Raw genomic sequence first — 27820 nt, 5'->3', positions numbered from 1 at the left:
GGCCAAATGGCTGACTGAGTAAATGAATGATAATATAGAGTATTTAGTTAAAAACTGGAACTTACAAAAATTACGACCTATTATAACCATATACCACATACTTTACAGACATCTAACATCTTCAGTCAGTCTGTCATGCACACGTATAAACACACACATGCACATACACACACACACACAGTTAGCAAAAACTAAATCCAATAAAAACTGCAGCTACTAAAAGAGTAAAGGCTCCTTATTTTTGTTTTGCTTTTAATTTTAGAATATCTGTAGAGGCTAAGTATTGATGGGGACATTTAATGTGGCCAGAGGCAATTCTGAATAAGAACAAATTGAAATAGGGGAACCCCATTTTAACCCACTTTCTTTTCTTTCTTGTTACGCTGTGGTTAACTCTCCATCTAATCCTTATCCCCTGAAGGACTTGCTCCTCTATTACCTTTTGCCCTCACCCATTCAAAGGAATGAGAATTCCCACAACAAAGGCGCTAATAAAATAAACAGGAAGTGCTGTTTAGTCTTCATCCTTCTTAAGTTTTTTTCTTGTCTACAGAGAACAAGCTAGACATTTTTTTTTAAGAGTAACATTCTTTTATAACATTTCAAAGTCAGAATAATAATGAAGAACTGTACCCTAAGGCATGCCAACTACAAAAGGCTGAGAGATGAAAACCACATCAAACTTGGGGTGCTTGGGGAAGCGCCAAGCAGGAAGCCACAAGCACATGCACTGTGCTTAGCAGGCCGCTAGGCCAAGGTCAGTGGCAGGGAGACACCACACAATAAAGAGAGGTATCTGGTATCAGCCATCGCAGGCCAGGGTGACTTAGAGTGTCCCTTGTTCTTCCTCCAACTTCCCTCTTGGTGCTCAAATCAGCCTCTTCTTTATTCTTTTCTCTCCTCTGATTTTTTTTTTAGACATGGTCTTACTATGTAGCCCAAGCTAACCATGCTGTAGTGATCTATCTGCATTAGGGCTACTGAACGCTAGAATCACAGTCGTGTACCACCACGCCTAGTCTAGCAATCTATGATTAAATCCCACACTTTTACTGCCTTAAATATGGGGCTTAAGGAATCTTCTCCTAATATGTGGGTAACTGAATCCTCACCTCTGTAAGCTCTTCCACATTACAAATCTCTGTTAGAGCCAGCTTTGCGACTTACAGCCCTGCTCTTCAACTGGCAGCAGGCACTTCAACAGCAGCCAGACTGCATACTAAATATGATCCGTGAAAACATCCTGTCCCATTACTCTCCCCATTATGCAGGGCCACAGAATACCCCTTGAGTTATCCACCTCACATTTCAGCAAGTAACAACATCCAGGATTCAAATCCAGACAGTCTGATGCCAGGGTCTGTGTTCTTAACTATGTACACTTTGCAAATACGCCTTCATCTGCGGAGATAACATACTAGCTTAATGATTTCAAAGAGGTATTTCCCCACATATGTGTGCTATCACTTCCATATCTCCACAGCCTATCATAATATAATTAGGATTTCCTTGGATTCCTTCTTGTCTACTGATTTCCAAACGTCAGTTCATTCCTTAGTACACTATGCTTTCTCAGTGACTTACTGATATTCTCAAAGTCAGATCTCAGAGAGATAAGAACCCTGAAAGCAAACAATAAAACTCCCTCAAGGGAATCAAAATAGTAAGAAATGTAGTAAGAAGAATGCAGTAAGAAAAGCCTAAGGGTCAAGAAACTTCAGGCCTAACTATCTGTTATGGTTTTGCAGAGTCACAGGAAGTGGAGACTGAGCCAGGAGGACTGCCACAAATTCCAAGCCAGGTTGGGCTGCATGGGAAGACCTTGTCTCAGGAAAAGGAGCACGGCTTCTCTTGTCCCAGCTGCACCCCACCAACATCACATCCCCGGCAGACTCCCTTCTCTGAGTTCACATGTAGCAAAATAGTCTCTCTTTCTCTTCCCCTCCCCCATAAAAACTGTGCTTGGGAAAGCCCCAGTCCCTACAGAGCTAACATCCTCCGCCCAGAGGCAGCCACGGGCCTGGACCACCTTCTGGACCCACCTGGGCATAGGTCCCACTGCAGACCACTGCGTTCCACTTAGTGACACTGACACAGCTTGGATGGCGGATCAGGTAGTTGTCCATCCTCCCCACATAGGCATCCTTGTATCCCGTCACAGAGCCATCGACGTCATGGAAAATGGAGTTCTTGTCACCATCCAGCTCACAGTCCTCAAACCAGGGGCCAGGCTTTCCAAAGAAGACGTTTAGAGACACCTGGCGGCAGGAAAGACCAGAGTATCACAGGATGAGCTTCCCGTCAGCTCACACAGCACCTGCCACGGAACCCCAGTGGAGTTTTACAACTCACAGGTCACTGGTGGCAACCATGGCAACCACTTGACCTCTGTCCTACAAAATGACACGCTTGAGCAAAAACATCTCTAAAGACTCATGAAGCTCAACTGGGAAGCATTAAGCTGCAACTTCATTTTTATTTTCACTTAAATGATGAAGCTGGGGGGAAAAAGTAGAACCAGCCATACCTATTAGTAAACTATTATTAACTCCACATGTAGTCAGGTGTGGTGGCACATGCCTTTACTCCCAGCATTTGTCGGACAGAAGTAGGTAGGTCTCTGTGAGTTCAAGGCCAGACTGCTCTACAAAATGAGTGCCACAACAGCCAGGGCTGTTAAACGAAGAAATCTTGTCTCAAAAACAAACAAACAAAAAAGATTGTGTGCATGTCCCTGTATGCAAGTTAAATCTGAATTAAATAAAAATCTATTCAAAGTATATCAATAATTACTTTACCTCACTCCAAATGATTTAGTTACTTATCCATTCCTATCACTCTTGCCCAGCAAAAAAATCAGTACAGGTCGAAACTGACTCATAGTGTCCGTGCTGGCTTAAGACGGAGAGGGGATGGAGAGGATCTGCTGAACTCACTAGAGTCTGCTGGAGAATGGGTGCTGCTATATCTCCTCTGAACACAGAACATGCCCAGCTCAGTAACTCCCCTGTCAGCCAGTTACTTTAAAGCCTTTCCTGGGAGGCTGGAGCTGTAGCTCAGCTGGTGGAAATCTTGCAAATGTAAGCAAGGTCCTGCTTTGAATTCCCCCCACAGCAGATAAAAAATAAGATGAAATAAAATCCTTCAGTAATCACATAGCATCCAATTAGAAAGTGGGCTGTAGGTGACACCATTTAAAGCTTTTACCTATTTCCCACTAGGGGAAAACCACTAACATTTTCAAGGCTCACAGAAGCACTTCTAAACAGTTCTGTGCACTCCTCAACCAAGGATGCTGGGTATCAACAGCACATCTAAATAAGAAGCACCTTGATGGACAACAGCATTGCTTGGAATCAGCTGGCTTCAGGTCCTTTGCGTTACTGTACCCTTTTCTCTTGCATTCACAAACTGTTCCCACAACATCCCCACCATAGGGAGGGAGGATGAGGCTCTGATATGATCCCTGTGAATCCTCTTATGCTATGGCTTTTGGAAAGCCCATCTCAAGCCCTACTTTAAACCACGCCACTCCAAGTTTTATGTGGATGTGATGAAAGAGTCTTGAGCCTTGTTTTAGTTTTGGCTGTGTGTGGATCAGAGAGCTGGAGGCTCATGGCATTCCAAACATGGAACCAGCAAGATGGAAAGGGTGTGAAGTTCTAAGAAGATTGTCCTGTGGATTGTGGAAAACAGTGAAACAACTAAGAAAAATATTCTAGGGGCAACTGCAACATGAATACAAATTTTAAGTCTTCTTAATGGCCAACCCCAATTTCTATCACATTGCTCCAATATGCCTCCTTATACCAACTTTTTGTCCCTCACAGAAGGGAACACAAGTCAGAGAAAAGTACACCACCAGGCAGGACTGAGATTTCTCAGTAGCAATGGGCCTACTGTCCAGCTTACTACTCAGTGTCTCAAAATCATATGCCATCTTGTTCCTATGAAACTGGACAAATTCACCACATCATCACTCTAAGCCATTATCCTATTAAAGACATCATCTAATGTCAAAAATAGCCTGAGTGGCATCAGACTTGTGTTCTCATCCTGAACCCAATGGGATTGAGTCATGAGTTAAGAGTTGCTACCGTATACAATTTTCTTCCTGTCATTCAACTCACTATATAAATCCTTTGTTGTTGCAGGTTGTCTTTTGGAATGAGCAATATCCCACCAGCCCCACCACAGTCCCTGTGGAGGACCCATGAGAACACACTTACCTGTGGACCGAACTTCACAAGGGAAACATTATTCCTGGGTGTTGTCTGCCAAGAATTCTTCATGAGGAAGCCAATTGCACTGCTGTACCTGTCTGGAGTTGGCACATACTTTTTGAAAGTGCTCTTTGTGAGATGAATAGGTCCATCATAAATTTGAAAGCCTCGAATTGGGAATGTCCTATTAAAATAGAAGATATGTTTAATAAACGTGGACCTGTACCTTTCACAACATTTATGTTTTATGAATACTTCAGGTATCCAGTAAGCACCAAACAAAATTCTAAGACACAGTGGTAAGCAAGACACAAGCCCTAATGGAGTGAAAAATACCATATCCTAGAACAGATTAAAAAATAATTGTAGGTAATTAGTGCATGGAAACAACATGATATGGTCATACAGTTGAGTTGGTGGGGAGAGACATGCTTTTGTTTTGGTTATTACAGAGGTCTCTCTAAACAAGGGCCTTGAATTTCCCTGAATCAACTCAGCTGTGATGCTTTGTATAGGGCTGGGCATGTAGCTCAGTGTAGAATGCTTGAGTAACGTGTCCAAGGTCCTGAGTACCATGACAAAAAATGAGGAGGAAGAGGAAGAGAGAGAGAGAGAGAGAGAGAGAGAGAGAGAGAGAGAGAGAGGAGGGATATGAAAGGAAGTGCCACCCCAGTTTTGCTTCTCACCTCAGGGTACCCAGGCTGGTTGCACACTCAGCTGGACTGGAGGGAGAGAAGCTTAGGCAGGGCAGGTAGGCACAATACAGATCTCTGAGTGCACAAGAAACAGCTTCTTGGGAGACAGCTTCAGTGAGACCACTCGCTTAATTGGGGGAAGAAGGAAGTATGTATGCCCCTAGGGAGGTGGCCAGGTCTCTGGGGCAGATTTGTGTCTGGGGCAGATTTGTGTGGCTGTGTACCATTGACCAGGGCACAGGTACTCAGGAGCTATGGAGTTGGGGGTGGGAGGAGAAGGTTATAAAGTCAAACAAGGAATCTGATAACTGTCAAGGTAATAATTTCTTATTAGGTTGATGGTGGGCAGCCAACTTTCTGGCACCAGGTTGAGAAGAGGAGGGAGCCAACTCCTGCCATCCTCATCGGAGGTACCCACTCCTGCCACCCTCATCAGAGGTACCCAGGGTTGAGAGTCTCTTCTGCCCTTCCTCTGTAATCCTGGGCCATTACGGTCTCACAAAGAGGAGGATGTTTTATTTGTTAACTCTTTGTGGTTTTGTTCCAAAAGACACACCCATGTAAGCAGAGAAAGCCTCCTATCTAACCACAGAACAAGGGTAAAATGGCAAAACCTTTTTGTTTGTTTATTTAGACTATAAAATTTTTAATTCCTTGGTTTTCCTATTAAGGTATTTATTGAGGATATTTCAGAGGATTTCTACAGTAGCTGGTCTGCACCTTGGCAGAGTTTGACAACAAAAATGTTTAGAAATCCAAACTATGATTAAAACTATACTTCATGCATAAACTCTGGACACAAAAATCAACATGACTCACCCTCACAGACAAGACTATAAACACAGTCAAAGAAAACCTGAGTTCACTAATCCAGGAAGGTTTTGGCTGTTTCTTTAATCTTCCTTAGCAAAGACAGAAAAAGCATTTTGAAATAAAACTAGATGTCAGTGTTAAATAAAAACAGAAATGAACTGGGCACCATCACACAACCCACACAGCCAACAACCCATGCTTCTGTAAAATACACACAGTATAACCACGATGCATGCAGAGCTGAAGCCAAACTCAATGGCTTCAAATCTCGCCTCCGCTTTTTAACAAGCTGTCATTTGTAAAGTGGGAGGCTGCAACACACACCTGCCTGTGTTTTGTGAGGTATAAGTGAAGGTGAGCTACCAAGAACAGGCCTTGGCAAGCATTTGAAAATGTGAGTTACTGCAGATTCTTGAAGTATGGCTGAGGATACATTCTGGCACAGAGAGTACTTTCCTCAAACACATGAGGACTTGGCTTCAGTCTTCAGCACAACTTGCAAAACAGGAAGTTCCTTTTCTAGTGGTATTCATGATCCAACAGAAAAGCTGCACAGAGTGACATACTCACTACTTCACAAGGACAAAAGAGCCTAGCACAGGATACCAGGAAAGCTGACAGTTTGTCTGTCCCACTTCCCTGACTCATCCTGACCCACACTCAGGGAGAGCACTCCTACAATGGGCTGATCCTTGATGGGGCATGATGACATCAACTTAGAAGTGAGGTCTTAAGAACATGACTGAGATTATTCTCTACTTAGTTTTCCCACAGATGTAATGAAGACAGCTTCAAACCTTAGGCCTGGGAGCTGGGTTAAGGAGCTTTGAAGGGGTTTCTAATCCAACTGCTGCTTTAAGATCTCTAATGGTCAATATGGTGGTTCCTCAGAAAATTGGGAATCTACCTACCTAAAGACTCAGCTATACCACTCTTGGGGCATATACCCAAAGGATGATCCATCCTGTCACAAGGACAGTTTTTCAACTATGGTCACAGCAGCTTTATCCATAATAGGCAGAAAATGGAAACAGCCTAGATGTCCCTCAACTGAAGAATATCATAAAATGTGGAACATTTACACAATACAGTATTACTCAGATGTTAAAAAAAAAAATGGCATCGGGAGGGGAGGAGGGAGGGGCTTATGGGGGATTCAAAATGAATAAAGTGTAATTAACAATAAAAAAATAAAAAAAATACTGCACATCACAAAAAAAAAATGGCATCATGAAATTTGCAGACAAGTAAAGCCAGGCCCAGAAAGACAAATACAGTATGTATTTACTTATATGTGGATATTAGCGGTTAAATAAATGATAATCAAGCTACAATCCACAGACCCACAGAGCTTAGGTAAAGAGGAGGGTCTAGGAGGAACTCCCTGGGAAGTGGAAATAAAACAGATTTGTTTGGATGGACTGGGGGTGGTTGGGAACAGGATTGGGAAGGATCAGGTGGGGTAAGGAATAGAAAGAGGGTGTGTGGGGGAAGATTGTGTGTCTTTGGTTAATTTAAGGTGCATGAGAGGGATCCCATGCTCTCCACTGCCTGGCTGGCCGGGAACTGGAGACTGTATAGCCCAGAGACCTAGGGTAAAACCAAACACAACTGTGGAGGGGAACGGGTAGAATCAGTGAAACGATTCCTAATGATATCCCGTTATACTCATAGATCAGTGACTTGTCTGGCTATCGTTAGAGAGGCCTCCTCCAGCAGCAGATGGGAATGGGTGCAGAGAGCCACAGCCAGGCCTTGTACAGAGGGAGAGTCTAAACCGGAGGTCTCTGTCAGGTCCCTCTGATGGGAGGTCAGGAAACCTCAAAGAGGGGGAGGAAAGACCTTAGGAGTCAAGAGGGATGGAGGACACCAGAACATGGTCCAAGTGCGCAGGGCTCAAAAGGGCTCAGAACTGAAATGGCAAGCACGGGGCCTGCATGGGCCTACACCAGGTCCTCTGCATGTGTATGCCGGCTGGTCGCTTGGTGTTCTTGTGAGACTCCTAACAGTGGGAGTGGATGTATCTCTAACTCTTTTGCCTTCTCCTGGGACTCTTCCTCTTTTTGGGTTGCCTTGTCCAGCCTTGATATGGGGGCTTTTTGCCTTGTCTTATTGTATCTTGTTTTGTCCTGCCTGGCTGTCTTCTCTTGGAGGCCTGCTCCTTTTAAAGAACAAATGGAAGGGTAATGGATCGGAGGAGAGGGGAGGTGTAGGAAGAATCTATTTTCAAATAAAAAAAAAAAAAGTTCACACACATACACACACACACAAAAAAAAAGAATTGTGACTGTGATGACAGAAAACCTGCCCCACTCTGCCCCTATCCCCTCACCATCTTAAACACACCTAATTACACAGCCTCGGCTGGATTCTGAGTTGGCTTTGGCATCCAACTAACTCTCGTTTTCTAGGGCTCTTTTCAGAGGTAATTTCCCTTTTCCAGTGTCTATTTCTGAAAAACCAGCATCATGAATTGCAGGGAAATTGACCTAATGTCATAGTTTATGGTTTGGCAACTTTCTATGTCTCCCAAGAAAAAAAAAAAGCATTAAGAGAGAAAAAGAAATCCACTTATATAAGGTCTTACATAAGTGAAAAGAAACAGGAGCAGCTCCTTCATAAAACTGATAATAAAACCTATGACATGTATAATTATTAGGGTTCTAAAATCCCATGAGGATAATAGACAATGGTAATACAGTAATCCTGAGCAATGGTAATAAGACAGGAAAAGAGCCAAAGCAAGGCAATCTCTCCAGGCTCGTTACAGGAAAAGGCTGTGTCTCCACTGTTTAATTCTCCACTGCCAAAGTCCTACTCACCTGTTCCTGGGTAGCGTCCGAGGTTTCTGGTCTATTCCCCCTGTACCCATGTACTTGTTTTGGCCACCCTGAAAGCCGTAATTCCTACTCTCCCCGACAAAGAGGGACTCCGACACCTCCTGGCTGGAACCTTCATCACTTGGGAAACTCCCATCACTGGTGAAATGAGAACAGTGGTTACAGATATCCTCACAGAAGTTTAAACTGCCCCCCCAAAAAAGCCAAGCTACAATTTAGAAAGCTAAAACACAGAAACTTAAGCTAATACCTAACATACATTATGAAATCCTCAGAAATTGCTTTTATACTATAAAAATTCTGTTTGTAAACTAGTGAGTTACTTGAAAATTATATATAAACATATAAAGTTTAATTTATTAGAAACAGTTGATTTGCCTCAAACAACAATGAATTTTCCCAGAATACAGCAATTAAGTGACAAGTATGGGTAACAAGGCCAGTGGAATATTCTTTATCTATTAAAAAAAAAAAAAAGTTACATAAAAGGGAAGAGGTGCAGGTCAGCTGCAGAACGAAACATCAGCGTAGACTGATTTGATCCCCAGCATTGTGGAAAAACACACAGAAGCCCACACAGAGACCCATGTACACACACAAACACACGGAAAGTTTAGTTCTCAAAACTTATTCCTAAGTTAAAGAAAGTTCTAAGAGGAAAGTTATGATGTTTAATCTTCACTCTGTTTGTCTTCTTCTTTCATTCCCTGTTTTTAAATAGTTTTACTGAAAGTTCAAGTGTTTTTTTCCAAGCACAGTTAATGACTACCCTACCCTTCTGTGGAATTTCAACAAATTAGCCTACAACTTTGGCAAGACTGCAATTAGTCTATTAAATATATATATATATATATATATATATATATATATATATATACACACATACATATGTGTGTGTATGTGTGTGTGTATATGTTTTTGGCCCTCTAGTGGTACCAGGAAAAGTGATATTTTTCCTTTTTTTTTTTTCTTTTCTTTTTTTAATGCTAATAAATTATAAAATTTCCCTGGATTAACTCCCCACCCCCTATGCCAAAATAAACAAACAAAAACACTAAGGGTGATTTTATATTATAGCTTTAAAATAATCAAATATTTTAAAATCATTACAAACCTGGCAAAGGTCAATCCCTTTCCATTATCTGCAAATCTGGAAGAGGAAGAAGATGAGAGTATGTCTAAGTCATCGGAAAACATGGAAGAGATCATTTCCTCAGTGTGCGAGCATAAACCCCACAGTCCTGATGCTCACTCTCCAACCACACAGAAGTTAAACCTCCTAGTCACCACAGCATCAACCCCAAGGTGAGGGTGCGGGTTCAAATCCTGACATTGCCAACTGTGGCCTGTTTCTCAACCCCCTTCCCCTCAGTTTTCTCATCTGTACGTCGAAATAATAATATGGCATTTCTCATAGGATTCTTGAGAAAATCATTTCAAGTATCTGAATACTATCTGGAAGAGTAAACACCGTATAAAGGTATTAGCTAAAATGTGGTTTTAATCATTATTTTCAACAAGAATTCTATTACACTATTTGCTTCAAAAATTTTCAGTCTGAGACCTATGCCATTGCTACAGATTTAATACAGTGTTAAATTTGGAGGTGAAAACAGTCAGAGGCCATGGTGAAAAGCCAAGAAACTAATAGTCGGTGGGAAACAGAAAATAAAAAAAATTTTTTGCTAGACTGTCTAACACTAAAACTTAACTAAGTATGCTCCAGGCCTATATGCAAGTGGGAAAAAAAAGCAAGTGAGGCACTTCCTGACTCCAGGAAGGCATGGTCAGCAGGCATACGAAGATGGAATTAGACAACTTTCATTTTGAGTGGCAAGGCAAGAAAAAACCAGAAAAAAATTTAAAGGGATCCCAAGAAGAACAACAGTAAAAAGTAAAAACCCCAGGTGGCTTCAAAAATCCTTATTTAGCTCTCTGACACAAACAGTGTTTGTTACATAAAGCTAAATTCCAGGTTTCTGGTCGACCCACTGGAAACCTTCTAATGTCACCAGACTAGTTCAGTTCCAACAAAAGCTCCAAAATGAGGGGTTTGCAAACATCTGCAGTAGTAGTCATCCTCAGAGCCTATCCTGTCTAATACTAATACTAATACTAATACTAATACTAATACTAATACTAATACTAATACTAATACTGATGATTCCAGGAACTACAACTGTTAAAAAAACAAAAAAACAAAAAAAACCCAACCAGCTGTGCTGGCACTCACTTCTAATAGTAGTTGGAAGGTAGAGACAAGAAGATCAAGAGTTCAGGTCTTGTTACACAAATTCATATCCTGGGGTATGTGAAACCCCGTCTTAAAAAAATTAAAAATGCTCAACAACGTCAGCAGATACTCTGCACACATGTACTCACGCTGAATTCTGAACGATAATGTCTCCTCCCCTGACCCAGGCACCATTATCATTGTTTTTAAAAGCAATGAGCCTATCGATCACAGCAGCGACGCGTGGCTTTTCAGGGTCTGCATCCTGATGAGGCCGAAACCTGGGAGGGTGAACACAGTGCTTTGTTAAAAAGTGAAGCGAGCAAAAGAAACGGAAACTGTTCCCTGTATGCCATGGGTCAAGCAGTAGGGTTTAAATTGGACCAAAGGAAACAAATAAAAAAAATAACAACTGTCGGGCAGAGTGAATGGAATCTTATGTAAGAAGTGGGAAATAGCAAGAGCTGGAGAGGACAGGAACTCCACAAGGAGAGCAACAGAACAAGAAAATTTGAACACAGGGAACTTCCCAGAGACTCATACTCTAACCAAGGACAATTCATGGAGATAACCTAGAAACCCTGCACAGATATAGCCCATGGCAGTTCAGTGTCCAAGTGGGTTACATAGTAATGGGAAGAGGGACTGTCTCTGACATAATCTGATTGGCCTGCTCTTTGATCACCTCCCTCTAAGGGGGGAGAAGCCTTACCAGGCCACAGAAGATGACAATGCAGCCACTTCTGATGAGAACTGATAGTCTAAGATCAGAAAGAAGGAGAGGAAGACCTCCCCTATCAGTGGAATTGGGGAGGGGCATGCATGCAGAAAGGGGAGGAAGGGTAGGATCGGGAGGGGAGGAGGGAGGGGCTATGGGGGGATACAAAATGAATAAAGTGTAATTAATAATAATAATAAAAAAATCAATTTCACAAAAAAAGATTCAATTTAATTATTTGTAGTTCAAATGCTCAAAACAATTACATTTATTTACATTTATGTTCCTAGAAAAAAATGCTTTCGGATATTCTTGAACAGTCAATGTAGAGAAGGCCTCTGTAAACAATACGCACAGAAGGATAGCACATCAGGTACTCCAATGTGTTTCTGAAGATTCTTAAGTCACATGTTACTAATATAAACTCAGTGCAAAAATTAATCATACATCTCAATGCAAATCTATATGAATTACGTTATTAGATTGTATGCCATTTAGATTGTTTTAGCTAGAGAGACAAATCCAAATTCAATAATAGCTTGGAAATGCCTAAGCCTACAAGACCAACTAAATTACTTACTACAAAGACTGAATTCCTCATTTTCTTTACTCAACAACATTTACAAAGACCTTAATGAAAAAGTCAAAAGCTGATTATATAATAACTCAATTCCATAAGCCTATCACCTTACAAAGATAGGAGAAAGAATAAAAGAACAAAACATTTAAAGTGAGAATTAAGAGTTTCAAAGTAAGCTCACTGCACTGAGTTTTCCAACTATGCAGGAAGGGCCCTCTGCACGATGTTGCTACTGTATCTCACGGCCTATACCAGGTGCTCTCAATGGCAGTGAGAGAGGCACCTTTATGGAAAGACAACCCAGCCTGGGTGCCTCAGACATGTGGAAGCTCCACATTCTACACAAGCCACTGGAGAAGTGAGGTGGGAAGGAGGGAAACAGAAAGGTTCAAGGCACGCAAGTGCCCCTTTACTCAATAAACAATGGGAGGTCGGTGAAAGCAGGAAACCATGGGATCAGATCCCCACCAATCCCAACATCTCATCTTGGGATGACAATTGGCGAACGGACTGTAAGACCATGCAGAGGCTCCTTGTGCGTTTCTGATAGATGCTGGTGGTGCACATTGGAATGGGAGCATCGGGGATGAAGGGCGTGATGTCTACCCAAGACCAGGGCCCTGACTACCTCAGACTGAAGTGGTAAGAATCTTCACACCGATATAAACTTTGCTGGCATTGCACTTGCTGTTGAAAAGCTTTGCATAAAGTTGTCACATACAATCAAACTGGGCGATCTTTGGAAGTGAGAAATGTAATGTTCTACAGCAGTGGTTCTCAATGTCCTAATGCTGCGACCCTGTAATACAGTTCTTCATGTTGTGGTGACTCCACATAAAAAAAATCATTTCCTTGTTACTTCATGACTGTAATTTTGCTACTGTTACCAACTGTAATGTAAACACCCAAAGGGGTCACGACCCCACGGGTTGAGGACTGCTATTCTAAATGAAGACACACCGGTATTATAAGGCCACGTGTGACCCCCCCTCTCCCCATGGCAGCCACCTCATCCCTTCTGACCTTCTCCATATAGTCTAGTCACTGATCATTTGCACCAAAGTGGCGTCTCTAATTTCAGCGTTTTCATTTGGTATTTAGAAAATACAGTTAGGAGCTGCAGCAATGGCTCAGCAGTTAAGAACACCAGTCTTCCAGAGAACCTCGGTTCAATTCTCAGGCTCCAGCAGTGGCCCACAACTAATCTATAACTCTAGCCCCATGGGATCTGATAAGCTCTTTTGGTACACAAAGGTGGTACGCAGACATACATATGGGCAAACTATCCAAACACAAAATATAATAAAATACTTTTTAATTATAAGAAAATAATTAATCATACCAATTTTTATCACCACAATGGTTAGCTTTTTAAATATTTATTTTATTTTGATTTATGTATATGTGAGTTTCTGTGTATGTATGAACACATAAGCGTAGGTGTCCACGGGGGCCAGAAGAGAAAGTCAGATGGATTCCCTGGAGCTGGAGGACCAGGTGGTTGTGAGCGACCCAGCACGGTTTCCGGGAACGAAACTCCTGACCTCTGCAAGAGCAGCAAGCACCCTTGACTGCTCAGCCATCTCTCCATCTCTCCAGCCTCTTGCTTGCTGATACTGATGATAACTTGATGGAATCTACAATCACTATAGAAGCAAATGCCCAGGCATGTCTGTGAGAGTGTTTTCAGACTAGGTTAATCCTAAATGCCAGTGTCACCATTCCACAGACTGGGGTCCTGGGTGGAACTAAAAGAGCAAGCTGATCGCCAGCATTCTTCTCTCTCTTCGCGATGACTGTGGATTCTGTGTGGCCAGCTGCCCACACTATGCCATCCACTGCGCCTTCCCGGCCATGATATCCTTTCTTAAACTGTGAACAGACATAAACCTTCCCCCTGTTCAGTTGCTTCCTGTAAAATATTTGGCCATAGAACTGACAAAAGTAACTAATACAGTCACCTCCTGTGATTTAAATGTACTACGTGGTTAAAATGCCTTACCCTACCCCTTTTAAAGACTTCTTTAGGAAATCCCTCCTCCCTCCCCCCCCTAAAATGAAGTTCTCTTAAGAATTCCCATCCTTGAATTCCCATTATTGCACATCTTGAAGACACAGAAGGACACTGATCACTAGTGAGTCAGCTTCCTCTCGGAGGAATAGAATGAATATATCTGCTGGATTCCACAAGCCTGGTGTTTGGTTCATAGCCTGATTTATTACTCATTTGTGTTTTGTCATTTTTACTCATGTCTGGGTTGTATGAACACATGGGGGCCTTGTCTACATACCAGTTCACATAAAACGAAACATATACACAGATGCTGAAGGTCTTGTCATTCTCCTTCTATAATTAGCTCTTTACAATTACAAGAGTCTAATTCCTTAGCAGTATGTATGCATTTGAAGACTGGTAAGAGAACCCATGAAGAACAGCTACCATCTTCATAGTGTGCACTTGTTCACCTAGTAAAGAACCCCGGAAGCCATAATGGGTAGTCCAGTTACAATGTCAAAAGCTTCTTGACTAGATCTACTCCTCCATCCATGTACAGACATATCTGCAAACGCATAAAGTATACAATGTGCCTCTGCACACATGCACAAAAGTGTGAAAGAACAAATGCATGTGGAGGCCAGATGTTTCTGTCAGCTGGTTTCTTCAATCACGCTTCACAATCATTGTTTGAGACAGGGTCTCTCAGTGGAGCATTGCTTGAAGGTTCAGCTAGACTGTTCAGCAATCCCCAGCACTCCTCTTATCTCCACCTTCCCCCAGCCTGGCTTTTGGGTGTCGGTCATTGAACTGACATCTCACACTTGTGAAGCAAGCACTGAGCCAGGTGAGCCATCTCCCTGCAGACCCACAGAAATTCTTCACAGGAAGAAAAAAAGAGCCAATTGTTTAACCATTTTTCTGGCAAGTTGACAAAGCACATCTCACTAAAACTGCCAATCATAAAAGACTTTAAGAAAGCAGGTGTGGCCAGCTTTGGTGGCACCTGCCTATAATCCCAACACTTGGGATGCAGAGGCAGGGAGGGCCCTGTGAGTTTTAGACCCACCAGAATTCCATAGTGAGACTAGTCTCAAACACACACAAACACACAGACACACAGACACAGAGAGAGACAGAGAAGCAGGGGTAACTTTCCAATAGCAACTTTGCTATTTTGGGAGGGTGGGCACTAGGCCAGTATGCTGGTTGGTTTTATTGTCAACCTGATAGAAAGCAGAATAACCTGAGAAGTAGCCTGAACTGAGGAATTTACTAGGTTAGACTGGTCTCTGTGGGGCATTTTCTTGATTGCTAAATGATCTAGGAGGGCCCAGCCCACTGTGGGTGGGACTATCCCTAGGCAGGTAAGCCCGAACCTATAAGAGGCTATATAAGAAAGCATGCTGAGAGAGCACAGCCAGTAAGCAACATCATTTCTCCAGGGTCTCCACTTCCTTCTGCTTCTGCCTTAAGTACCTGCCACTGCTTCCCTCAGTGTGGATGTAACCTGTTACATCTCCTTCTCGAGCTGTTTTGGTCGCAGTGTTTTTATCACAGCAACAGGAAGCAAACTAGGACAGCCAATATTTGGGGTTCATAATGTTATTCTCATCTATCTGCTCCTTTTTCCTAAGCTTTCCTCTTTTATCTCTGTTTCGGGATGATCACCCAGCAAGGTACATACAGCACCTTGTATTTCATGTACATGGCGGTCACTTATTGGCCTTCTTAAATTTTCCCTGATCACCGTTCTCAAAGGTTTCATTTGAGGAATCTTGATACATGATTCACCAAGCAGACTTTCCCAGTTTTCTCCTGACCTCACATCTTAGTAATGTATGGCAAGAATCCTGCCATTAAGTCAGATTCATCCAGCTCCAGTGTGGCTCCTGCTCTATTCTCTTAACAACCGGGCCAGTCATTCTTCTTTCAAATGTCTAGCAAAAGCCTTTGCAAGCTATCACCCATTCAACCTCATAATCTGGTCAGCAAACATGAAGTATAGAAAAACAGTATGTCTGTAGTTTCCACTGAATATGACGTCAGGTTGCCACATTCCCCAGAACACTTTATCTCCACGAGACATGTTGTTTACTTTGGCTAGCCCAGGAGAGAGCTGCAACACCGACCCACATCCCAAACACATTATGTGGTTACATGGGACAGTGACACAGTCTGCCAAGAGGTTAACCCGAGGCGACCAGAGAATGAAATGAAAACCAGAGGCAGCTTGATGCTCAACTCTGGGATCATTCCCCTGAAACAAAGCGGTGCAATATCACATTAGAGCACTCACCATACTCTATATGCTTAGGTTTGAGGGATTGACTTGTTTTTTATGAGTCAGTCTTTTTCTCAAATCTAAAATCTTTGGTTAACCCCTCTCTTCTCTTTCTGTTTTTCCTCAAGCTCCATCTTATGTGAATTTCCACTGTGAAAGAGGAGCAAGGCATCAACTCGCTTGGCATTTCAGAAAGATAAGTGCCTAGGCTCAGGACTAAGACAACAGAGAGATTTCCCAGGACTCTGATATGAGTTTTCAGAACTTCCTCTGCATGTGTTGCCATCAAAAAGAACACTGTGCACTTGAATCTGAATGTTCTGCCCCGGGAAGATAAGCTTGAATGTAAACTCAAGAGGCGGCCTTACCTTGCACTGTTATCCAAGCAGAGGTACTCCCTTGGGTCGGAGGCACTGGAGTTGGTTGTTTTGACGCCTTTATCAACAAATAAACCAGCCTGAAATACACAACAATGAGATAACATGAACACAGATCCTAATGTACATCCACATGCATAGCGAGATGTGAAAATACTTTTCAGCTTATCATTTTACCTAAAGCTGAGAATGGGGCTGGGAGCAGGGGAATCATAAAGCATAGGTGCGTTGAAAAGCAACAGTTTTCCTGGATATTTGTAGCTTATCCATTTGGACATCAACAAACATTTATTTATTTATATGCTTAGTGGTTTACATGTTAATTAGCAAGTAAAATACATCCCCTGCTCTTACTGATATAAACTGTAAGGGGAAGCATGCAATTAAACAGCTATAATCCAATACAACAAGCACAGCATGAGAACAAGGAAACAGGAGACACCAGTGGCAAAAAGGCACTGAGATGAAGCTTCCTCGGGACTGGGGAAAGATTCCAGACATGTCTCCTACGTGATGGCAAAATCATCAGAATGGGTAGGAACTGACAGAGCAGAATGGGTTAGGGGTGAGCATGAAGCAGCTGAAGATCCCAGAGAAAAGTACTCACAGGAGGAGTCTATACCAAAAGAGTCTAGAGGGAAGAGTCCGCATGCAATATTTGTGAACAAGTTCTGAACAGATTAACAAGAATAAGGGAGGGGGTAGAGAAGAGATGAGCACATGTCAGGCCATGCAGATTAATACTTTCAGATTTAATTTTCTTACAGCTAATGAGATAAGTGTGTTTTGTCATGATATATGATGCCAAGAATTAATTAGAGATAGTTTTCATATCATAAATATAATTTTTTAAATGGTTGCTGAAGATATAAGACATGGGGATCTGAAAAAAGCTTCAAAGCAATATTAGAAACAAGAAAAAAATACTGCACTAAAGATGGATTGAACTAGGCAGAATACAAGAAGTAGGAGATGCTGTCATTCACTCAGAAACAAAATGAAATGAGTCAGTGTTCTGGCAAGGTGAGAGTGATGGTAAGGTATAATTGATAAAATATCTGGGGCCAAAAGAGAAGCTTAGATTGTTTGATTACGTAAAACATGGAATTAACCAATTGCCTAATCTACTAAAGTAGAAATAGAAAAAATGGGGCAAGCATAAAAGGAAGGATTTTCATTTCGGATGTTTTTAATGTCTCCATAAAACACTGAAGTTTAACTCAGTAAGCAGCCACTTGAACATGGCTGACCTGGGCTAGCTGAAGACTCAGGAAGCCTCAACAAGAAAGCTGCAGAGGTTGGTCAAGTGTGCATTTGTGTGACGAGTGATCCCAAAAAAGGTTCAATTTCCTTTAGGTTCAAAATACTCTGCATAATCATTCCCAACTTTAACAAATTAAAACCTTATTTTACCTTGTAAGACTCTTATAATTAATGAGATAAATGAATATGGTCATATCGTATGACAGCAAAACTTAATTCAAGATAGTTTTTATATCACAAATAGAATTTTTAAAAATTGAAGATTTTTTTTCCTTTTGAGATGCTGCTTTCCAAATATCAGCCTTAGTCGATTACCCATCTCATGGCATTCACGGTTTTTTTCTCCTCTCAGTTCGTCAAGTGATTCAAAGCCTTTCCTAACACTCGGATTTGCATGTTTGAGTGTGGGGTGTATGAACCTATATGCACAGCATGGAGGTCGGAGAACACATCAGCTGTCCTGTCTATCACTCCTCACCATGTTCTTTTGAGGCAGGATCTCTCGCTGAACCTAGAACTAGGTTAGTAGCCAGCAAGCCCCAGCAGGCCCCATCTCTGCAAGAATGGCTCTAGAGTTTCAGGAGGACACAGCCACATCCAGCTTCTTGCACAGGTGCGTGGATCCTAACTCAGGTCCCCACGCTTGCATAACAAGCATCTTGCCTTCTAAACCATCTCTATAGCCGCAACACTTAGGTTTTTAAAGGCTCCTTTGATGGTCATGCATGGAACTGTTAACCCGAGTCTGATTTGAGTCATATCACAGGAAAAGATCAAATGATTACATATACAATAGAAAAATTAAAGAGACTTGTGAGCAGGAAATGAACCAAAAATATTCATCATGATGGAAGGGCGGGGTGAGTGACAAATACCACAGAAACTGGAGTTTCTGAATGACCTTTAGGTGACTTAAATTAAGGGAAATGTTCTTAAACAGTATTTCACCATTTAAATACTTGGTAATAGTAAATGGCCAAAGGGTATTTGACCAGCACTGTGGAGAGAAGCAGGGAAGTAAAGCAGGAGTCCTAAACCCCAGATACGTATCCTCTAACATGCATGATCCCAGAAACCTGACACTGAAGACAGGAGGGCGAGGAAGAGGAAAGGAGGGCAGACAGGTGGGCAGGTGGGCAGCAAGAACAAGACAGATGAGGCTTGACCATCAAGTCTATGATAGATTTACACAGATCATACACACACAAGCAAGTGTCTGTTGTGCCTTGGGATAATGTGACTAGACCAGCCCTTGCCAGATGTTGGCCCTAGACTAGGGGTACCAGCCACTAGAACCCTGATCTGCTCATCACAAAGTACTCCTCTGTCACAGCAACACAAAGAGGATGAAGGACGGGCACAATAGTCAAACGCACCCTGTGCATCTATAGGCACTTCATTCAGAGCCTACCTTAAAATTGGAATGAACCCTGTTGTTATAAAATATTCCCAGTGGAGTGAGTTCTGGTTTCTCCAGGAGCTGCAACCCACTGGATTCCCCAGTTGGTTCCTTGTGGAATAAATACCATATTCCAGCATCCTGCAAGTGAAAACACAAGGCCATTAAAAACACTATTTTTCTTAATTTTTTTAATGTACAAAAAACAGGTTTTGTTATTACATTTTCATACATATATATCATTATGCCTCACTCATATTTATCCCATCCACCTCCTCGAAGCTCCTCCTTGTCCCCATTCCCCCCCATGAACATTTACCCTCTGCTTGGATAATATTCACAGACACACATATACATAAGTACAATCCAGATTCTTTAATGTGTAGTATTTGTCTTTCCTGTTTCCCTTCCTTGTCCCCACTTCCTTCTTCCCACAATAGACTCCCTCTTCCCCACTCCTTGGAGCCCCCTCTTAATTTCATGTCGTATATACATATATTTGTATTACATCCAGATTCTGAATGAGAGAAAATATGCAGCATTGACCTTTCACGTATATAAAGCCTCAGTTTTTATGAAGCCACCATGTGAAACTCACTCATAAAACACTGTGCAACAAATGTTTTCCATTGTTTTGAAGTTCAGAATTGAATGCAAAAAGTTGCCCATGTTATATAGCATTGCCCCAAGCAATTACATCTGGTTATTTTTCAAAGCAAATACAATTTCGCTTACAGGATTGGACAAAAGACATAGCTGGCAAATACACAAACCTAGCTTTCCCATCATTACATAGCCTGAAATGATACGCAGACAGAGAGCCCTGCTTGCCTTCTGTGTGACCAGGACAGCACAGTCTTTAAGCAATACGGTTTTTCATGTTTACCTCCAAACCTGATCAATAGATGAGTCATGCCTGTTAAACAACTGTCTGCTGGCAGACAGAACTCACTGGCTTCTTTCAAACAACTCCAATGCCCTTCCTGTTCTCAGGCAAATTTGTGCCAAAGTGTGTGTGCTGGGGGTGGGGGTGGGGGTGGGAACGCCACATGTATGAATCAGGATGCTGTCTCTCAGTGTGGGCCCTGTCTGTTCGCCTGCAGGACTCTGGCCCTCACAGGCCAGAACAGTTTAGAAGTTTCTGACATAACTCGAGACAGGAAAACAGAAGTAAAAGTCCTTGACTCCATTCCCATTTTTTATTTTGTAACTGAATTAATAATTAGCTCAGTGTGAAGGACAGCTTCACACTATGGAATGTTGATAAAGCAGCCTTTTGAAACTGGGACATGCAGTGTGAAAATATGAATTGGTTCAGAGGCAGCATGTGTTTATACAGTGCCTGATACATACTTTGTGTAGTATGACTACTGTCACATAATCACAATCTAATGGGTAAAAAGATAATGAAAATATGACACACCCTGTTAGTTGTTACTCAAATCCTTTAGGGACACGGAGGAGACACGGAGTGTGCAAAGTGTACATGCTTACACACCCAAATAACTGTAATGTCAGCATTTTTCCGTGGTCAAAGTTTACAAATGGGTCTTCATAAAACAAACTATTCTGCAAAAACCGTTGGCCACCTCAACCTTTTGGATGCAATTCAGACAGCAGAAGAAAACATAAAGGGGCTGGGGAAGGCTTGACACCACACCCCTGCAAGCAGAGGGCAGAGCCAGCCCTCCCAAGATGCCACGATGATGGAGGATGGGGCGCACGGGCACACAGCAGCTGTCCGCTGTCAGGCGCTGTCACGTCTAAACAGGTCAGGGCAGCATCGTAAATGGCAATGCCTCGGTGCAATGAAAACGGCTTTGCCTACTCTGGGAAGTAGCAGCAGCAGCAGCAAGCAGTGTTGCAGGCTTGCCTCTCTGTCCTAACAAATGCTAGCTTGACTGAAGCAGGTTTTCTAGAGAGAAGAGAGAAACTTCAAGAATGACCAGAAGACCGTGCATGAGAAACATTCAGTATTCTTGCTCAAAACTGGAAGGGCATCTCATAACACTGCCCTAACCGTTTAGGGACCATTAGCGTCTGTTCTCTGCAGTCTGAGCTTCTGGCAAAGCAAAGGGGAAGCAGTGTTCTGACTCCTGGCTTGCCTCTCTGTCCTAACTTTCCATAAGAAATGGTGAAAATAAAGCCACACAAGCTCCTTAGATACTCAAGGGAGAACAAATGAATAGAAATCTAAATCATCCCATGTCCATTGTCTGCCCAGTCAAACGGCAATCTTCAAATGTCAGAGTCCTTCAAGCTTTTTCATGTTTTAAGGACAATCACAGGTTTAGATTCAGTGGTTACCCAAGGGTGCCTGTGTTTTGGTTTCCTCAAGGAAATGCTCTCTTCAGGTCTCCTCTTACATATTTCTCAGAAATCATGTTCCACATCTCTGACCTTTGAACAACTGAGATGCATACATACAGCTATTCAGATTACTGTGTGTTCACAGACCTGCACTGTAATTTTCAACACAGTTACACTCTTGATAGGATCATTAAAAATTCATATATATAAATCAATAATTTTGAACTATGCTCAACCGTAAGAAAAAATTATCCCATGTTTATCCATAAGACAATTTCTATCACTTAAAAATAATCTGTTTGTTTCTCTTAGAAATTGTTCTCCTGCGTGTTTATATGCCTATTTGCCTGTCTTAAACAGAAAAAGAGGATCCAGGTAATCCTGATGAGACTTGATAAGCTAGGGTCAGATGGCAGGGGAGGAGGACTCCCCCTCTCAATGGAATAGGGGAAGGGGCTAGGCAGGAAGAGGGAGGGAAGGTGGGACCAAGAAGAGATGAGGGAGGAGGCTACAACCTAGGTATAAAATAAATTGTAAAAAAATAAAAATTAAATTAAAATTAAAAAGACATGTTGGCAGCTCTACAGAGCTGGACTGACTGCCACAGACTTCATCTGGAGAGGGTATGTAACACAGTGATGATTTGTGTCTCTATATGTTAGGTGAGAGGCATTTTGCAAACTCTCTCTTTACTCACAGAGGGTATCATGGGTGCTTCAAACTTCCTGTGTGCCAAATTTTAGTTGTACTATGTTTCCTCCTATACATACCAGTGATAACAGAAGAACATCAGAATTTTAATAACATAGTATAAAGTATAATAAAAGTTCATTGAATGTTAACTGAGGTTTTAGCTGCTTTAACAAGGTGTCCCTAAATGTAAGAATCCCTGCTCTTAAAAAAAAAAAAAAAAAAAAAAAGATGTGGTACTTGGCCAGAATGACACAGTATTCTACACGCTGACTCATTCCCATAAAGACATGGAAAGCCTTTCCTCGTTCTTCAGCATGAGAGATGGAATTGATGTATTGCTTATCCAAAGATATAAACATGAGAAGCCAGAAAGGTAATATAGCACACACTAATAATCCATCCTGATGACAGCATTATCCTAGAGACGGCTCACCTCTGCTCCATCATTTGCTGTCTGTCTACACTCACGGCACTTAACTGGCAAGGCTTTACCAGAACCATCTATCTCTGCTACCTCCTGCTCTCAATGAGGCAAGCAGTGCCAGAAAACAGTAGCATGCTTAGGCTTCAGGGCACGCATGACATCACACCCATATAAGCCAGAGTCGTCACGAGCGTGAGGATACCCAAAAAAGTGTGGTTTACCTGTGAGCCTGCAGCTGCATTGTTGATCAGATGGTTGTTGGGGTGGGCAATCCAGAAAGTGGAAACGGCCCTGCAAGGCAGTGTTGAAGGTGACTTAGATCATTCTTCACACACATACACACACACACACACACACACACACACACAAACAAACAAAAACCTGTCAACCTTTTAAACACAGCCAGGTGTAGGGGTGCACACCTGTCCTCCCAGGACCTGCAAGGCTGAAGTAGGTGGATCCCTATCAGGATGACAATGGGGCTGGCTTGAGCTACACACTGTGGACCAGGCCAGCCAGGGCTGTACAACAAGGCCTTGTCTGAGAAACAAAACGAAACAAACCCAGTCCTCCCCTTTAACTCCCTACTCTACCCTGTTCTTCTGCCCCCGAAATCCAGTCTGTGATTTTCTTTGTTTCATATTTATTTCTCATTAGAAGTTAGTCCCATGGTTTCCAAAAAGTCAAAAGCCTTGACCACCACACAGCTCCCCATGTCCACTAGTTACTCACATACAGTCTGCTGTGGGCACAGGGACGTAGTTTCCAAACACCCCATCACGCATCATGGTGCACATGGAGCTGTTCCTGTCCGTGGGGAGCAGAGTGCCTGGTTTGGTCAGAAGCCCCAGGTTATGGAACAAGACATTTCTCTGTTCAATACCGTCTTCCAGAAAGAAGCAATGCCCTAGCGTGTCGAACCCAATGGTGTCTTTGATCTGCAGAAATGTAAGAGCATAATGTCACGGGACACAAGGCTGCTTGAGGTTTCTGTGAGAAGTGATCCTAAGATAATTTAGATGATTAAAAAAAAGACTAGGTTTCCACAGACAGAAGACTGGAATCTTCAGTAAGAGCAGGTTAAGCACAGCATGTGATCAAACAGTGCAACATGGAGGAGTCACGAGAATGAAGGAGAGCAAACATCTCCGTGACATCTGCTGCAGGTCAGCACAGTGTGGCGCTACTTACTAGCAAGCCATTGGTCCCATGCACGGTGATGCACCGTGAGAAGCTGTGATGGATAGACAGGCCATCCACAGACGCCGGCTGTCTGTAGCCTCCTTTAGAGTCCACGTCTCCACACAAGTGAAAATGCACAGGATAGCGTCCCAGCTGCTGCTGGCCCATGTGCTTCAGTTCCACATAGGAAAGATGGACTGAAGTAAAGTTCTTCTCTATCTACAGGACAGGAGAGAAGTGACTATGTTACCTAAACAGAAGGTATCTGCGGGAAAAACATGTGACAGCATTGTGGGAGTGGGGGAGATGGATGGATTGATGAAATGTCTGCTGTGCGAACATAAGGACTAGACCCCAATCTACAGCCCCACGTGAAGAGCTGAGGGAGGGAAGTACATGTCTGTGATCCCACTACTGAAGAGGCAGATACAGGCAGATTCCTGAGGCAGATACAGCCAGTCTAGCCTAACTGGTCAGTCTTAGGTCCCAATGAGACCCTGTCTCAAAGTCAAAGTGGACAACTCCTGAGGGACAACCCTCAGGGATGACTTCTGACCTCCACATACATGCAACATGCACACACACACACACACACACACACATACACACACACACACATGTACCTGCACCCACACACAAACATACCAATAAAATAAGAACATTTCTTTTTTGTGTTTTAGCAGAGCCTCACTTAATAATTCAGCACTTTGGGGGTTAGAGCTGTAGCTCACTAATAGTGTTTGATTGGCTTGTGTGAGGCCACCCAGTTTGATTCCCAGCACTGCAAAATAGGGGGAAACAATAGTAAATGCTTCTTTATATAGACGCATGTTTCAAAGAGCCAGGACACTAACTTCTAATCATAAATAAATATGAAACAAGGAAAACCACAAACTGGATTTTGGGGATGGGAGAACAGGGTAGGGGGAGGACAGGGAGTTAAGGGGGAGGACAGGGTTTGTTTCGTTTTGTTTGTCAGACAGGGCCTTGCTATGCAGCCCTGGCTGGCCTGGTCCTCAGTATGTAGCTCAAGCCGGCCTCCTTGTCATCCTGATAGGAATCCACCTACCTCAGCCTGTCATCCTGGGAGGACAGGTGTGCACCCCTACACCTGGCTATGTTTTGTTCAAATACGGATAAGATTCAACAATGTAAATAAGGCTACAGCATCATAAAATTACTGCTAAACTAAAAATATCAGAATCCGAAGATGCACCATAACCACAGACCATCCTCCACAGTAAAAAAGACCAAAATTCTAACTTTGCTAATATGGTGCACACTACTTCTGCACATAATGAAGCCAAGATAATTATTAAATCAGGTCAGAGGCTGTCTACATTTTGGTAATTCAGAGTCTTTCATTTCTATGCCCTCCACTACAGCTGGATAGCTACTTATTTCTAATTTCTTACCAGTGTTTACTCTGTGAAAGTGCTCTTTAAAAATTCTCCTATGGGGGGAGGAGGGAGGAAATCCCTGTGATACAAAGTCGGAACACTCTCTTCAAGCACTGGATTTTCAGTGACATAACTGAAAATAAAGCAGGAATGCCACACCAGCATTTCTGAAGCATAGCTAACAACCAAAGGCCATCCAGCACAGAAAGAGATCTCAAACATTCTGTGGATCAGACCCAATAACTGGGTACAGAGAATACCCCAACCATACGGTAACTGCTCCTTACTGTCCAGGATAAAATTCTAGACACAGTAATTTTTATCGAATCAGATTTGGATTGTGCATATCAGTACTGTCTACCCTTTAGTACTATTGGGTTCTGCAGGAGCCACGAGATCCTAAGAAACTGCAAGCATGGATATCAAAGTCATCGTGGTGCTCTCTGTGTGACTAGGTTCTTCCTGGTGTATCGAGTTAAAAATTTATCACAGAATAATTCTTAAATGGATGAACTACAATCCAAGCTACCTAAAAGCACAACTTTCTTCTTATTTGTGTGTGTGAGACAGGGCCACACACAACCCAGCCCAATATAGTGATCAAAGCTAGCCTTGAAATCCTTGATGCTGATAATTCAACCTCCAGAGTTCTGGGATTATAGGTGTATACCATCACACCTTGCTCTCTTTTAGGTTGTTTTTTTTAAATACATTTTTTATATTTAAAAAAAAATACTATGTCTTCTTTTCAATATCCATATAAATACAGATAACATACATACACACACACCTAATTCTACCACTAAAAAGTTCCTTAGCAACTTAAAAATCACAAACTAGATTTCAAAGAAATCATCAAATCCTTTTGCCCACCATGACATGTCCCCCGAAAGTGTCATAATCGAAGAACTGGCATTGATTTTCAGCATAGCATGAGTCCTCCATTTCTCCTTGGATCACAATGTTCCGGGTGAGAATTCCAATCTCAGCTCTCATGTCTATCCCGTCTATGATCTCACCGACATGCAGGTACTGGGGGGTCTCTGGTAATATGGATAAAGAAAGGATAATGTGAGAACAAAGAGAAGAAAGTATGAAACCATCCATAAGGGCATTCTTCCTCACTGACCAATCTCATGGCATCATCTAACACCTCAGAATAACAGACTCCCAGAAGCAGGGATCTTAAGGACTGTGTATTCTAACTGTCCACCCAAAGCCTCACCTCCTGCTGCTGATCTCATCCCCAGGCAGGGTCAAAGGGTCAGAGAGCTTGAAACACCCTCCTTAGCGTCCTTCCATAGTTGACTCTAAACATTTGGGAGTCGCCTAACATTTTCTCGCTTGTTCTTGTCCTCATTCTGCAGCCACCCCACAGACACACGAAGAACCAAATGCCAGAAAGTCTTAGAAACAAATGCATTTTCAGCTCTTGTTATGGTGTGTCACATTGGGCTTCTGTTTCAAAGTAAGTGATCAACATCTACACAATAACCAGTGGAAATTTCATCCTTTCCTTCCCGATTACTGTCCTTTTGTCGTTGTTTGGTTGGTTTGGGTTTTGTTTTTTGAGACAGGGTTTCTCTGTGGAGCCCTGGATGTCCTGAAACACACTTTGTACCCAGGCTGGCCTCAAGTTCACAGAGATCTGTCTGCCTCTGCCTGCCAGTGCTGAGATTGAAGGCGTGCATCACCACCCCCAGCTACTGCTTACTCTCTTTTAAATGTCCACCTTTCCTGGAAGTTTACAAGCAGCTTAAAAGCAGTTTATTTTCTCCCTTGGATGTTTTTCTGTTAAACTCAGGAAGGAAGGAGAGTGGGACTTTCCACCGATAGTAATGATGGATCGTAACTTGGGATTTTCCTTTTTGTTTGTTATTTACTTATTTTTGCATATGCCTGCTATTGGCAAAAGAAAGAAAAGTAGAAAACTGAATAAAGGGGGAAAATATCAACTCTAAGCTAAGTGTTCTACTTAACATTCTACTAAAGCACAAAAAATTTAAGCTTCAACATTCTTTACTCAAAAAAAAGCAACTACTTCTGGAAGAGTATAGCTCTTCATTCTTGGCAGTACAGTATGATCGGAGCACAAGAACAAGAAAGCAAGGTGAATGAAATGGTGTAGGGGCTTTGGGCAGGACCAGTGAGCAGAGCTGGAGGCAGACATGAGTACCTGGCAGATGGCAGCCACTCTCTCCTGTCACAGCTCATAGTAAGAGGCTCTAGGAGCTGCTCTGTTCCAAAACCTGCACACCTCATCAATACAGGAGAAGATAAAGTCTAATGAAAACACCTTATTCGGTTCTATTTTAAATATGACTAAAGATCTCTTTCATTAGCCACGCATGTAGGAACTGAAAAAATACTTTCTTTACTTATAAGAGAAT

At 42.4% G+C, this 27820-nt stretch overlaps 1 protein-coding gene across 5 annotated transcripts in view; it reads right to left on the bottom strand.

Annotated features, from left to right (window-relative positions):
* The window catches only part of Cemip2 (cell migration inducing hyaluronidase 2), an 81431-nt gene that overhangs the window by 22258 nt on the left and 31353 nt on the right, over window positions 1-27820 (bottom strand). For all 5 annotated transcript variants that reach the window (XM_060387447.1, XM_060387436.1, XM_060387430.1 and 2 more), the window contains 11 exons: window positions 26304-26473; window positions 24040-24249; window positions 23581-23786; window positions 23070-23139; window positions 19434-19562; window positions 16751-16839; window positions 10954-11085; window positions 9686-9721; window positions 8554-8709; window positions 4230-4407; window positions 2043-2258 (listed from right to left, as the gene is read on the bottom strand). In XM_060387447.1, coding sequence (XP_060243430.1) covers window positions 2043-2258; window positions 4230-4407; window positions 8554-8709; window positions 9686-9721; window positions 10954-11085; window positions 16751-16839; window positions 19434-19562; window positions 23070-23139; window positions 23581-23786; window positions 24040-24249; window positions 26304-26473 — 1592 coding nt within the window. The remainder of the gene's footprint in view (window positions 1-2042; window positions 2259-4229; window positions 4408-8553; window positions 8710-9685; window positions 9722-10953; window positions 11086-16750; window positions 16840-19433; window positions 19563-23069; window positions 23140-23580; window positions 23787-24039; window positions 24250-26303; window positions 26474-27820) is intronic.

Source organism: Meriones unguiculatus, chromosome 1, assembly GCF_030254825.1.
Source record: "Meriones unguiculatus strain TT.TT164.6M chromosome 1, Bangor_MerUng_6.1, whole genome shotgun sequence".
Lineage (NCBI taxonomy): Eukaryota > Metazoa > Chordata > Mammalia > Rodentia > Muridae > Meriones > Meriones unguiculatus.
The sequence above is the reverse complement of the archived record's forward strand: the minus strand, read 5'-3'. Positions and strand labels throughout refer to the sequence as shown.